The 12,853-nt window shown below is 43.7% G+C and overlaps 1 protein-coding gene across 4 annotated transcripts in view; it reads right to left on the bottom strand.

The window, feature by feature from the left end:
• Nucleotides 1-863: 863 nt before the first annotated feature.
• Nucleotides 864-12,853, bottom strand: part of zgc:172282 (leucine-rich repeat and fibronectin type III domain-containing protein 1-like protein) — a 37,555-nt gene continuing 25,565 nt past the window's right edge. The window contains exons 2-6 of one of the 4 annotated variants that reach the window (XR_007144398.1): nucleotides 9,137-10,534; nucleotides 7,973-8,604; nucleotides 6,108-6,222; nucleotides 5,411-5,665; nucleotides 864-2,813 (exon numbers count right to left, since the gene is read on the bottom strand). Coding sequence is in view for 1 of the 4 variants with exons in the window: in XM_047820756.1 (XP_047676712.1) it covers nucleotides 6,155-6,222; nucleotides 7,973-8,604; nucleotides 9,137-10,515 (2,079 nt within the window). In the remaining 3 variants the exon portion in view is untranslated. Of the gene's footprint in view, nucleotides 2,814-5,119; nucleotides 5,170-5,244; nucleotides 5,666-6,107; nucleotides 6,223-7,972; nucleotides 8,605-9,136; nucleotides 10,535-12,853 lie in introns of those variants that run through there. The other 3 variants (XR_007144396.1, XR_007144397.1, XM_047820756.1) reach the window with 3 other exon arrangements.

The raw sequence follows: 12,853 nt of genomic DNA on the forward strand, positions 1-12,853 counted from the left end.
TAAAGCAGACCTACGACACTGAAGAAGAAAAGTGTGACACCACCCAAGTAAAGCGGTGAACAGTAAAACCACATTTTCATTATGGCTCGTTTATAAAACACTTATCTGATGTCCTGAAATGATGAAGCTCTTCCACACAGCTGACTTCAATCAAGCTGTTTGAACACGTCTGAGATCTGACCGGTCAATCGCTCCAGCTTCAGCTGTCCGTTTTAGGGAAAGAAAAAGGAAGACAGCTGTTTTATCACATTTTAGAGTGATTATTGTTCCTGATGTCCTCTACAGTTAATGTGCAGAGCTCCTATGGAAAACGTGGACGTGTTAAAGAGTGCACTTTATTAACACCAGAACCACCTCCATCTTCATCATCTTCATCATGAATAAATTGGGGTGTAGAAGGGAGACATTTATTATCACCATCACAGCACAGTGGAATACTTTTCTTCACATATCCCAACTTTGGAGGTTGTGGTCAGAGCGCAGGGGCAGCTGTGATACAGCACCCTAGAGCAGGAAGGGTTAAGGGCCTTGCTCAAGGGCCCAGCAGTGGCAGTATGGCAGGGCTGGGGCCTGAACCCTGATCCTAAAAATAAACAACCCAAAGCCTTAACCACTTGAGCCACCACTGCTTATCATCATCGTCATCATCATCGTCATCATCATCATCATCATCAAAACCCAAACCAAAGTCACATCTTCTATTGTTCAGAACTCCAGAACAGTTTTTTTTTACAAAACACCACTGATTTCCTGTAATGTAATGTGTATGTGTGTGTAATGTGTGTGTAATGTGTGTGTAATGTGTGTGTAATGTGTGTGTAATGTGTGTGTAATGTAATGTGTATGTGTGTGTAATGTGTGTGATGGGTTTGAGACACTAAAGACAGTTTAAATCAGAGATATTTATTTAATCTTGTATCTAAGAACAGAAGCCTCTTCACTTATGTCCACTTAAAGATGGTCTCATTCTTACACATCACATGAATAAACCCAGTGTTAAAGACCCCAGGGTTAGTGTCATGGTCAGTGTGGTCATAGTCATGTCAGGGTTAGTGTCATGGTCAGTGTGGTCATGTCAGGGTTAGTGTCATGGTCAGTGTGGTCATGGTCATGTCAGGGTTAGTGTCATGGTCAGTGTGGTCATGGTCATGTCAGGGTTAGTGTCATGGTCAGTGTGGTCATGGTCATGTCAGGGTTAGTGTCATGGTCAGTGTGGTCATGGTCATGTCAGGGTTAGTGTCATGGTCAGTGTGGTCATGTCAGGGTTAGTGTCATGGTCAGTGTGGTCATGGTCATGTCAGGGTTAGTGTCATGGTCAGTGTGGTCATGGTCATGTCAGGGTTAGTGTCATGGTCAGTGTGGTCATGGTCATGTCAGGGTTAGTGTCATGGTCAGTGTGGTCATGTCAGGGTTAGTGTCATGGTCAGTGTGGTCATGGTCATGTCAGGGTTAGTGTCATGGTCAGTGTGGTCATGGTCATGTCAGGGTTAGTGTCATGGTCAGTGTGGTCATGGTCATGTCAGGGTTAGTGTCATGATCAGTGTGGTCATGTCAGGGTTAGTGTCATGGTCAGTGCGGTCATGTCAGGGTTAGTGTCATGGTCAGTGTGGTCATGGTCATGTCAGGGTTAGTGTCATGGTCAGTGTGGTCATGGTCATGGCAGGGTTAGTGTCATGGTCAGTGTGGTCATGGTCATGTCAGGGTTAGTGTCATGGTCAGTGTGGTCATGGTCATGTCAGGGTTAGTGTCATGGTCAGTGTGGTCATTTCAGGGTTAGTGTCATGGCCAGTGTGGTCATGGTCAGTGTGGTCATTTCAGGGTTAGTGTCATGGTCAGTGTGGTCATGGTCAGTGTGGTCATGGTCAGTGTGGTCATGGTCGTGTCAGGGTTAGTGTCATGGTCAGTGTGGTCATGGTCAGTGTGGTCATGGTCAGTGTGGTCATGGTCGTGTCAGGGTTAGTGTCATGGTCAGTGTGGTCATTTCAGGGTTAGTGTCATGGTCAGTGTGGTCATTTCAGGGTAAGTGTCATGGCCAGTGTGGTCATGGTCAGTGTGGTCATTTCAGGGTTAGTGTCATGGTCAGTGTGGTCATGGTCAGTGTGGTCATGGTCAGTGTGGTCATGGTCATGTCAGGGTTAGTGTCATGGTCAGTGTGGTCATTTCAGGGTTAGTGTCATGGCCAGTGTGGTCATGGTCAGTGTGGTCATTTCAGGGTTAGTGTCATGGTCAGTGTGGTCATGGTCGTGTCAGGGTTAGTGTCATGATGCATTAATTTGGTTAAAGTTTGATTATTTTCCCATCATCATCATCATCATCTCCAGCCCACACATGAAAGGTGCAGTTTCTCTCACTGTGTCAACCGACTTTGTGTGTTTGTGTCTTTACATTAAATCTTTGAGTCAAACACTCTTTATATGATTAAACGCCATAAAAAATACATGTACAAAACTATAAGATTTAAAATTGCTTATGTACAGCTATGTACAGTTATGTACAGTTATGTACAGTTATGTACACTACTAAACAAAACATCAAAGTAAAGTTAAAGAACATTAGAAAAAACCCTTGGGCTCCTCAGACTCCTGTGTGTTGTGTCATTTATTCTGTGTCTTCAGTCAGTTCTTGTAGACATGAGTTGAAGAAGAGAGGAGAGGAGAGGAGAGGAGAGGAGAGGAGAGGAGAGGAGAGAAGAGAAGAGAAGAGAAGAGAAGAGAAGAGAAGAGAAGAGAAGATCAGGTCTCAGGTCTCAGGTGTGTCCTACATCTCCTACTGGAACTTTCTGGATATGCCTAAGGATGGGAAAAGGAGAATACCTAAAGAAAAAAGAGAAAGAATATCAGAGCCTGGACCCTGAGCCTGTTTACAGCCCCCACAATAACACAAGCAGGAGAAGTGAAGCAGTGACAAACAGCACAGGAGCAGGAACAGACGTCACACTAGGACATGATGGGGACAGTAATGGTGTTGTGTTTTAATTGGGTTTCATTGTAATGACTTCAAAATAAGGCTGAAAAATCGATCTGAATAATCTGCAGGAACTGTGTGATGATCATCTACACACACGTCTCTAACGCACACGCACACACGTCTCTAACGCACACACACACACGTCTCTAACGCACACACACACACGTCTCTAACGCACACGCACACACGTCTCTAACGCACACGCACACACGTCTCTAACGCACACGCACACACGTCTCTAACGCACACACGTCTAACACACACACACACGTCTAACACACACACACACGTCTAACACACACACACACGTCTAACACACACACACACGTCTAACACACACACGTCTAACACACACACGTCTAACACACACACACACGTCTAACACACACACACGTCTCTAAATAGTTATTTTGTCTTATGTACCTAAGTACTTTTGTCTTTCTCCTTTTCTGTGTTTGTCAGTAAGACATTTCAGATCCACGGTGTTGTTCTTCTCAGCACTGTGACGTCTGATGCTCCTCACTGTCATAAGCACATTATTGCTGTCAGCGCCCTGAGACACAGCTCTTGGTATTCCAACAGCACTGTGTGATCTGACTCGATACGACGTCTGATCTCTAACAGCTTCTTCAATCAGACTTTCCCAGACCGAGACAGACCGCAGTGACGGTGATTGTACAAATCTGGTATTTAATGATTTATTTAACTGTAAAATTAAACAGTCTTCATTGGAATAAAATGTAAAGTTTATAAAAGTTTCACTTCAAAACATTTTGCTAACTGAAGAGATCCTGTAGAGAATCTGAGTGATGAAGATAATGTAATTATGCGATTATTACGGCATCGTTTGTTATTCTGCTTCGATTAGCTGGAGATCCTTCAGTTATAAATGTGTGTAAGCTGCAGTAGGAAGCAATCGGCTGGATGATCTGTACGTCATCAGGAAGCACTAATTAGCCAAGAATTGATCTTTTAATCAGCCAATGAATTAAGCTAGACAAGTCAAAGTGACTTTCCTAATGAAGTGAGAGGGTAAAGACTCTAATTACCTTTATACTGAACTATTAGTGCTAATGTAAGCACCAGAGAAATCCAGCTAAAAAAAAAAAAAAAAAACAGCCAGCAGGGAACTTTAATACCCGTCGGTTCTGATGTCAAGCTGCGCAGCGTTTAGCTTCTTCACTACTTTGTCAGTACACATCCACAGAGACGTATTAAAGTGATCATACACATCATCACTAATTATGAGGTAATAATAAATACAGTAAGTTTCTGTCTTGTGCTTTATTATAAAAAAATTATATAAAGTAAAAACGGCAGCTTTGTGTCTCTCTGTACATGTGACACGTTTTTATCTCTGTGTCCTGAGTAATAAATCTGACATGTCTGATAAATCTGTGTGGTGTCAGGCAGCGGCTCATACTTTCACAGACGAGACTGATTTCCAAACTATTGATGGACTGCACGATTCCACACGCCATATTTGTGCACATGGGTCTGTAAAATGGTCGATCCATCAGGTCGATCCATCAGGTCGATCCATCAGGTCGATCCATCAGGTCGATCCATCAGGTCGATTCATCAGGTCGATTCATCAGGTCGATCCATCAGGTCGATCCATCAGGTCGATCCATCAGGTCGATCCATCAGGTCGGCTGTTTATTATTTACCTTTGGTACTTAAATGCGGCTGAGAAGAACAGAGCTGTTTTGATGCATGGCACGTCACTGTGCAGTGACGCAGGCTGGCAGGAGATGGGTTTTATTCCTCAGGGCTCTCAGTGGCAGCATTTATACCACAAAGATCAGCTCATTACAGAGGGCCAGTCACCTGGAAGTCTGGTTTTATATATCAGTAGGAACTCCTGCTATCAGGAAACTCAGAAAAGGAAGTAAGACAACATGTTAAAACTAATGATGTTAATCAGAGCACAGTGATGATGATGGAGAGCTTCTACTCCTGCTGTGAGCCACACAGACAGCCCCATAAACACTGGGTTTACATTCACAGCATGTTGCAGACTCTCTTATCCAGAGCGACGTACAAAAGTGCTTTAAGTCTCCATCACTGGATGCATTAACTCTGGTTCACTAGTCCCCCCTTTCCACCAGAACCGGGTGCTGGATCAGAGCTAGTGCTGGTGCTGGTTCGAAGTGGGTTCCACTGGCGAGCCTTCTAAGAACCGGTTTGCCTTTCCATGGGCTAGAGAGCATCACAGAGCCGAGTCTTATGTCACAGTATCTCACAGTAACCCCGCCCACAGCCCCGCCCCCAGGCGCTAACTGTAACCCCGCCCCCAGGCGCTAACTGTAACCCTTTCAGTTTCAGCAGAAATGTGGATTGTGAGGAAAAAACAACACTTTTAAACATCTCTGTATGCGTTCTGTAGGACAGGACCTAAAGGGATAAGACACGTGAAGAACACGAGTGAGACTTTACTCACCTTCTGTGATGAACACTGTAATACAAGACACTCCTGGTCTCAGAGAGGAGAGAAGGTAGGAAAGTCCACAAGCCAGAGACATACAACAACCACAGACTCAGACGTCTTTGTTCTTCAACAGCGAATTCTTAAAGTCCATAAATATAATTTCTTGGACAGTCTTAGAGATAAAAGAATGGCACTTTTTCCTTTAAAGAAATAATTCCCTCAATCAGTCTTTATTTTTTTCCATGATTTCAGGTCACTTAGGGAGCTCTGAAGGAAGAGAGAGAAACAACAACAACAACAACAACCATAATAATAATAATAATAATAATAATAATAATAATAATAATAATAATAATAATAATAAGAATAATAATAATAATAATAATAATAATAATAATAATAATAAGAATAATAATAATAAAGATCTTAACAAGACATATAAATTGACATCTGAATGTTACATGAATACATTCATCACAATATTCAATCAGATTAGAGATTCACTGAAATCACTAATCCCCAATCAGAACATCCCCATAATGCCTGAGGAGATGAAGAAAGAAAAAGAAAGAAAGAAAGAAAGAAAGAAAGAAAGAAAGAAAGAAAGAAAGAAAGAAAGAAAGAAAGAAAGAAAGAAAGAAAGAAAGAAAGAAAGAAAGAAAGAAAGAAAGAAAGAAAGAAAGAAAGAAAGAAAGAACAAACTCATTACTTGTCAGGGTTGATGGCTGTCTCTTGCCTGACAACATTAGGAGGTCATCAAATTTTTAAATTGCCCCATTCTGGCAAAACCTTTTTCTCCTCACCGCCCTGCTGGTCTGTTGTGTCTGAAAGGTACAGAGGGAATGTGTGAGAGGAGAAAAGGAAGAAACAAACACTGTTTTTAAGTTTACATCTATCTCTCTCTCAGCTAGCTCAGCTGTCCGTCTAAGGCACAACCTGTCAACTCGATTTTTCAGCTATAATCAGAGAAAAATCCATAAAAGTCAAACTGACTGTACAGAGAAGGACAGAACAGGACACACTGCAGGTCACTGACATGAGCTGAGACCTTCTCACCTCACCACACATCACTAACATGAGCTGAGACCTTCTCACCTCACCACACATCTCTAACATGAGCTGAGACCTTCTCACCTCACCACACATCACTAACATGAGCTGAGACCTTCTCACCTCACCACACATCACTAACATGAGCTGAGACCTTCTCACCTCACCACACATCACTAACATGAGCTGAGACCTTCTCACCTCACCACACATCACTAACATGAGCTGAGACCTTCTCACCTCACCACACATCACTAACATGAGCTGAGACCTTCTCACCTCACCACACATCACTAACATGAGCTGAGACCTTCTCACCTCACCACACATCACTAACATGAGCTGAGACCTTCTCACCTCACCACACATCACTGACATGAGCTGAGACCTTCTCACCTCACCACACATCATCTCTAACATGAGCTGAGACCTTCTCACCTCACCACACATCACTAACATGAGCTGAGACCTTCTCACCTCACCACACTAACATGAGCTGAGACCTCCTCTCCTCACCACACTAACATGAGCTGAGACCTTCTCACCACACATCACTAACATGAGCTGAGACCTTCTCATCTCACATCTCTAACATGAGCTGAGACCTTCTCACCTCACCACACTAACATGAGCTGAGACCTTCTCACCTCACCACACATCACTAACATGAGCTGAGACCTTCTCACCTCACCACACATCATCTCTAACATGAGCTGAGACCTTCTCACCTCACCACACATAGCTACCCCCAACACCATGTCACCCATAAATCCCCCCAAAACCCCCACCCTCCCACACACACGTGTGTATATATATATCAGCTTACGACTGGGTTGATAATGATTTAAAAAGAAATAATGACACTAAAGTAATTACACTAATCAGTGAATGCCTCCATAACCACGGAGTGTAACGCATCTTCTTACTAATGTCCACCAGAAAGGTATTTGACATGTACATTTGACAGGAAGAAGCTAGTGAAGAGAAGCTACTGCAGACAGTTGACCTTGCTGTGACCGTCACCATGTCTGGATCCAAAGTATAATCAGTTCATCCACTGAGTTCACTGATAATTCCAAATAAATCACACGAACCTCAGCACAAAACACACCACCATTCAATAACAACTCTATAATTATATCAAGAAAACCTATTATTATTATTATTATTATTATTATTATTATTATTATTATTATTATTATTATTATTCAGCTGTATGTCCAAACATATTGGTGTCTCTATAACACAGTTAACACAATTCATTCTTCACTATTGTAACTATGGACTCTGATAGATTCCTTCTCTCTCTCCTGCACCATCAGACCCTACTGGTAATTGGATTAAATTGTAAGAAAAAAACTTTATAACTTTAGTCTCATTCATTGGGAATTCATCCAGGAACTCCACTGACCTGTCTGAAGGCACTTATATCAGAACACCGGCAACTGTCGAGAATTCAAGGAACGTGATTTTCAGGGTTTAAAAGCAAACGAAAGTTACACAATTTCATTATCCTTCACTTACTTCCTTCCACAGTTGCAGTCCCATCGATGGTGGACAGAGAAGGTTGAGCTTTTTGCTCTAGGCAAGTCCTGGAGAGACGCTTCTGTAGGGGTAAAACTGTGCCCTCACCGCTGGCCTCTGAGCTCTGCAGTCCCTTCTCACAGTCCATAACTAAAGCCATGGTAATGCAGTCTTTGAGAGAGGACGATGTCACCCGTGTGACTCCCCCGAATCCTGATCCTTGGTCCTCCTGCCCCTCCACGACTTTAGAGCCGGAGCAGGGCATTTGTCCCAGACCCTGTCCTCCTCCGTTGCTCTGTGAACGCACCTTGGTCTTGGCGAGTCCCTTGCCGGCCTTCGGCCCATGCTGGCTGTAGACTTTGTAGCGAATCATAAGGATGATGATGAAGACCAGCACAGATGCTACAATGATGCCACCGATGATGATGATTATGGTTCCACCCAAAAAGTGACTGCGCAACACATGGCACTGGGTGAACTCGGCATGTGTGATGAAGGAGACGCAGCCCACCTGCCGTGTGGCAGTGAGTGAGGTTACGCTGTCCTCGTACACAGCCAGCACACACAGGTCGTACTCGCGCCCAGACGACAGATCTCTCACCAAAAAGTCCTGATTTGTAGATGGGATCATCCTGCAGAGAAAAGTGTTTAGTCACAGCCAGCATTCCTCAGTGACAAAGGATGCAATCATGTTAGAAAATTACTGACACCCTACAAAATACTGGCTGAAAGATGATAAAATAAATATTACACAATAATTCAAAATTCCTATTAATAAATAAATAAATGTCTCCTGTAAAAAAAAAAACGACAGCTAAAGAATATCTAAAAACCAAGTCAACACATCCACAGTGTCATCCTTTATCTAAATAAAGCTGTAAACTGGTTGGAACCCAGACGTGAGTGAGTAAGAAAATAACTCCAGGATCAGTGTTTCACTACTGCACACTTTATCTGAAAATTATATACTACAACAAGCTGCTTGCAAAAGCGGCGTCGAAGAAAGCGAGTGATTCTCGAAAACCATCATTTCAGCTTCACATCTTCACCTGCTGGTTTCATGATTCTGCTTTATGTTAGGAACAAATCCTGGATGGATCTTACGAGTAGATAACTGAGCTGAAGGTAGTGATGTGTATAGTCTGGACACGTGGTGCCACTTACCTGTAGACCAAAGTGTCGTCTACTGAGCTGTTGTACTGAATCTGGAACATCCTAATACTTGGGAAATGCTGCTGTGAAGGCCATCTGATGAGAGCAGAGTTTGCAGTGAGCTCTGCTAGTATTGTTGGCTTTTCTTGTATTCTTGTATCATTGCTATAGGAAGAGCTGGACTTGGCAGATGTCAAGATATCAGATGGTCCTGGATCAGGCTCCTGGACGCGATTAGTGCTATTGGCCAGGTGAGGAAGTGGAGTGACCACAAGCTCCACGGTGCCTGTAGATTCACCAGCAGCATTGGAGGCAATACAAGTGAACACGCCTGTGTCCTTCAGGGAGGTAATGTTTATATCCAGGCTACCGTTGCTAAAGGTGAGAGTGCGGGAAGTGTTGGAGATCAGACGACCTTCCGGAGAAATCCAGTGGATGTCTGGGTCAGGGTCACCATTGGCTTTACATTTTAAGCTGGCTGGCTGACCCTCCATAGCAAAGGTCTTGAAGGACCTCCTTGTAATAACAGGTGGCTCACAGATGAACTCTTCCTCAGGAATTGTCCAAAAGTATTTAGCGGTAAGATCAGGAGGTGTGGCACACGTTTCCAGGTCATCTTCTCTCGTTAGCCGTCTTAGCCAAAGGAGCTCACAGTTACAATGCAGAGGGTTTCCTCCAAAGCTAAGAACAAGTGAGGTCAGTGGAGACCCCTTGGACTTGGCATAAACTGGGATCCTAAGAAACAAAGGATCAGGAGGAATCTTTTTCAGTTTATTGGAGGTCATATCCAGACGAGCTAGTTTGTGTAGGTTGGAAAACACTCCTAAAGGGACGTGATCTATAAGGTTATGGTCCATGTTAAGCGTGTTTACATTGGTGAGCCTCCCAATGGTGTCCCAAGGAATGTCCACCAGATTATTGTAAGACAGATCCAGGTCTTCAAGAGTCCCCAGGAAGTCATCAAAAGCATGTGGAGAAATGTCATGGAGCTGATTGTTGGCTAAAATAAGGTGTCTCAGATTAGTTAGACCCTGGAAGTGGTCGTCTGTGACCACACTGAGGCGGTTGCTGTCCAGATGCATCGCTCGCAGCCGCTTGAGGTCAGCAAATGTGTGAGGCATGATCTGGCTGATGGCGTTGCGTGACAGCGTCAGGTGCAGGAGACTGGTCATGTTGGTAAAGTCTCTTCTCCTTACTGTAGTGATGAAGTTCTCAGTGAGACGAAGTTCTACTGTCCGGCGATCGATTACGGTGGGTACAAAGAGCAGGCCCGTCTTGGCACAAAGGATAGCGAGCGATGGAGAGAGGTTTTGGCACATGCAGCGCTTGGGACAGAGATGTCCGGAGGTAGAAACAACCAGGATTATCAGAGAGATGATGAGCCACTCCATCCCTTAGAGTTGTGGGAAACTGCAACACAAACAGACATGAGAACAATGAACACATTCTACAGACACAGTTAAACCAAGTCATCAGTTAAACTCCTGGTTCTTATCTATAAATAACATTATAATACCGAACATACGGTCAACATACGGGGACAAAAGTCAGAGATAATATCTGATAGGAAATGATACGATCTTCATGATGATTTACATTTCATTTGATTAAAACCTTCAACGTTAGAAAAGTGATGATGCCTCGGTGTTGGCACAGAAGCTCACAGATACGAGTCTCACACTGCTGTCTGGAATATAGGACTTCTTATTTTGCAATCTGCTGTTATTTGTGTGTGCTGTCGACGTCACGTTGCCTTCTCTTGCCCCAGACAGGGGTTTGAATCCTGTGTTCTCCACCACTGAGTACAGCCCCATATCTCCAGTTATGAGCCTCCCAAACGCCTCAGAGGTTTCTTTAACCGGAATGAATCAGGCTGCCTGAATGCAGCAGATTTTGCTCTCTCCTTCGCTCTCTCTCTCACACTGTGTGTGTATGTGTGTGTGTGTGTGTGTGTGTGTGTGTGTGTGTGTGTGTGTGTGTGTGTGTGTGTGTGTGTGTGTATGTGTGTGTGACTTTGCATTTTCATCTACTTCTACCAAATGTGTGATGTCAGTGCAGATGCATGGACATGTCTGAGGAATTATTCACTTTATCCGTCTCTGGCACATTCACTACTTTCCTGCTGCTCAGTGACTTTACAAGCAAATACACGTCACCTGAGAATACGGCCATTAGAAGGGGCTGCTTTCTGTCTTCCCACAATTACAGGCTTACTCCCATGTCCTTGCTAATAGGGATGCACCGATACCACTATTTCTTTTCTGATTCGATTCCGATACCAGAGTTTGCCGGTATGGGCCGATGCCGATCCGATATCTGTGTTCTTTTCTACCTTTAAAAGTAAATGTATACAAGTGTTATTCTGATGTATTTGTTTTTGGTAAGGAAATACGGAAAATGTGTCTGAAAACACAAGAAACCTTAAAAAGTATTAATGCAGCAGCAAACAGCACTTTTAACAGTTTGTGGTGTAACAATCTAAACCGTATATACTGCAATTATTATATTACCTTATTTTCTGAAGAAAAGACAATATTTTAAAGTGAATATTAAATCAGAACTCCTGCAACACAAAGTAAAACGTATTAAACAGTAAACCTCGCATTCATCAAAAAAAATTGCAATGCAACATCGCAACAAGCGACAGAACAACCATGTCTAAGTATACGGACGTCACCGCTGACATAAACCTGGTTCAGGATTCGCCCGACTTCGCCTACCTTCCGTAGCCGCGGGCGACACTCACCGCCGCGCCTCGGTACATGCTAATGCTAACAGTGAGGTTATTTGACTCCTATTGAGAACTGAGCATTACTACTTAATCGTTTAAGGGCTAAAAGTAGAAATATAAATTTGATATTATGAAGTAGTTTTTATATAAATAAGAGCTAAGACTCTGTAAAGCATATAACACGCTGTGAGTGTGAAGCTGTAAGTCTGAGTGCGCGGTCTGAGAGTCGACCTGTAATACCGACGTGTGTTTGCTCAGGGCTTTAAACAGATCCTACAGATTTCACTCTAATCTTTGCCTAACCCAGTGATACGTGTGAGAACTCTCATTGCAACTGTCATTTAGATAAGAAGTCGTCTCCAGATCCTGGGGAAAACATTTTACAACCACTCTTCTGTCCACAGGCCAAAGAGCCACAAACTCTCGGAGAAACAACCCAAAAATATGAGGCAGCAGGTAACCTTTAAACTTTCCAAGCTGGTCCATCGTTCATGCTGAGTTGGGTTTAATATCCTCACCAGCAGCTGGGCACCATGAGGCTTAGCAGTTTTTTCGGTGCACTGCTGGGTCTGAGACTATTACACTTTTTGCATGACTGATCCAAGTGAAGGCCACGAGCCAGACAGAACCTCAGAGATCACAGGTGAAAGCTCTGTGATCAGGCAGGTGATCAGCATGAAGCTTTACTCTGGGAATGCTGCAGAACATTCCACTGTTCATCAGGAGCTTTTCCTCATGATGGGAACAGGGACACCACAGGTATCACCTGGGGCAGATGGGAACAGGGACACCACAGGTATCACCTGGGGCAGATGGGAACAGGAACACCACAGGTATCACCTGGGGCAGATGGGAACAGGAACACCACAGGTATCACCTGGGGCAGATGGGAACAGGAACACCACAGGTATCACCTGGGGCAGATGGGAACAGGAACACCACATGTATTACCTGGGGCAGATGGGAACAGGAACACCACAGGTATCACCTGGGGCAGA

This window comes from Tachysurus fulvidraco, chromosome 11 (genome assembly GCF_022655615.1).
Source record: "Tachysurus fulvidraco isolate hzauxx_2018 chromosome 11, HZAU_PFXX_2.0, whole genome shotgun sequence".
NCBI lineage: Eukaryota > Metazoa > Chordata > Actinopteri > Siluriformes > Bagridae > Tachysurus > Tachysurus fulvidraco.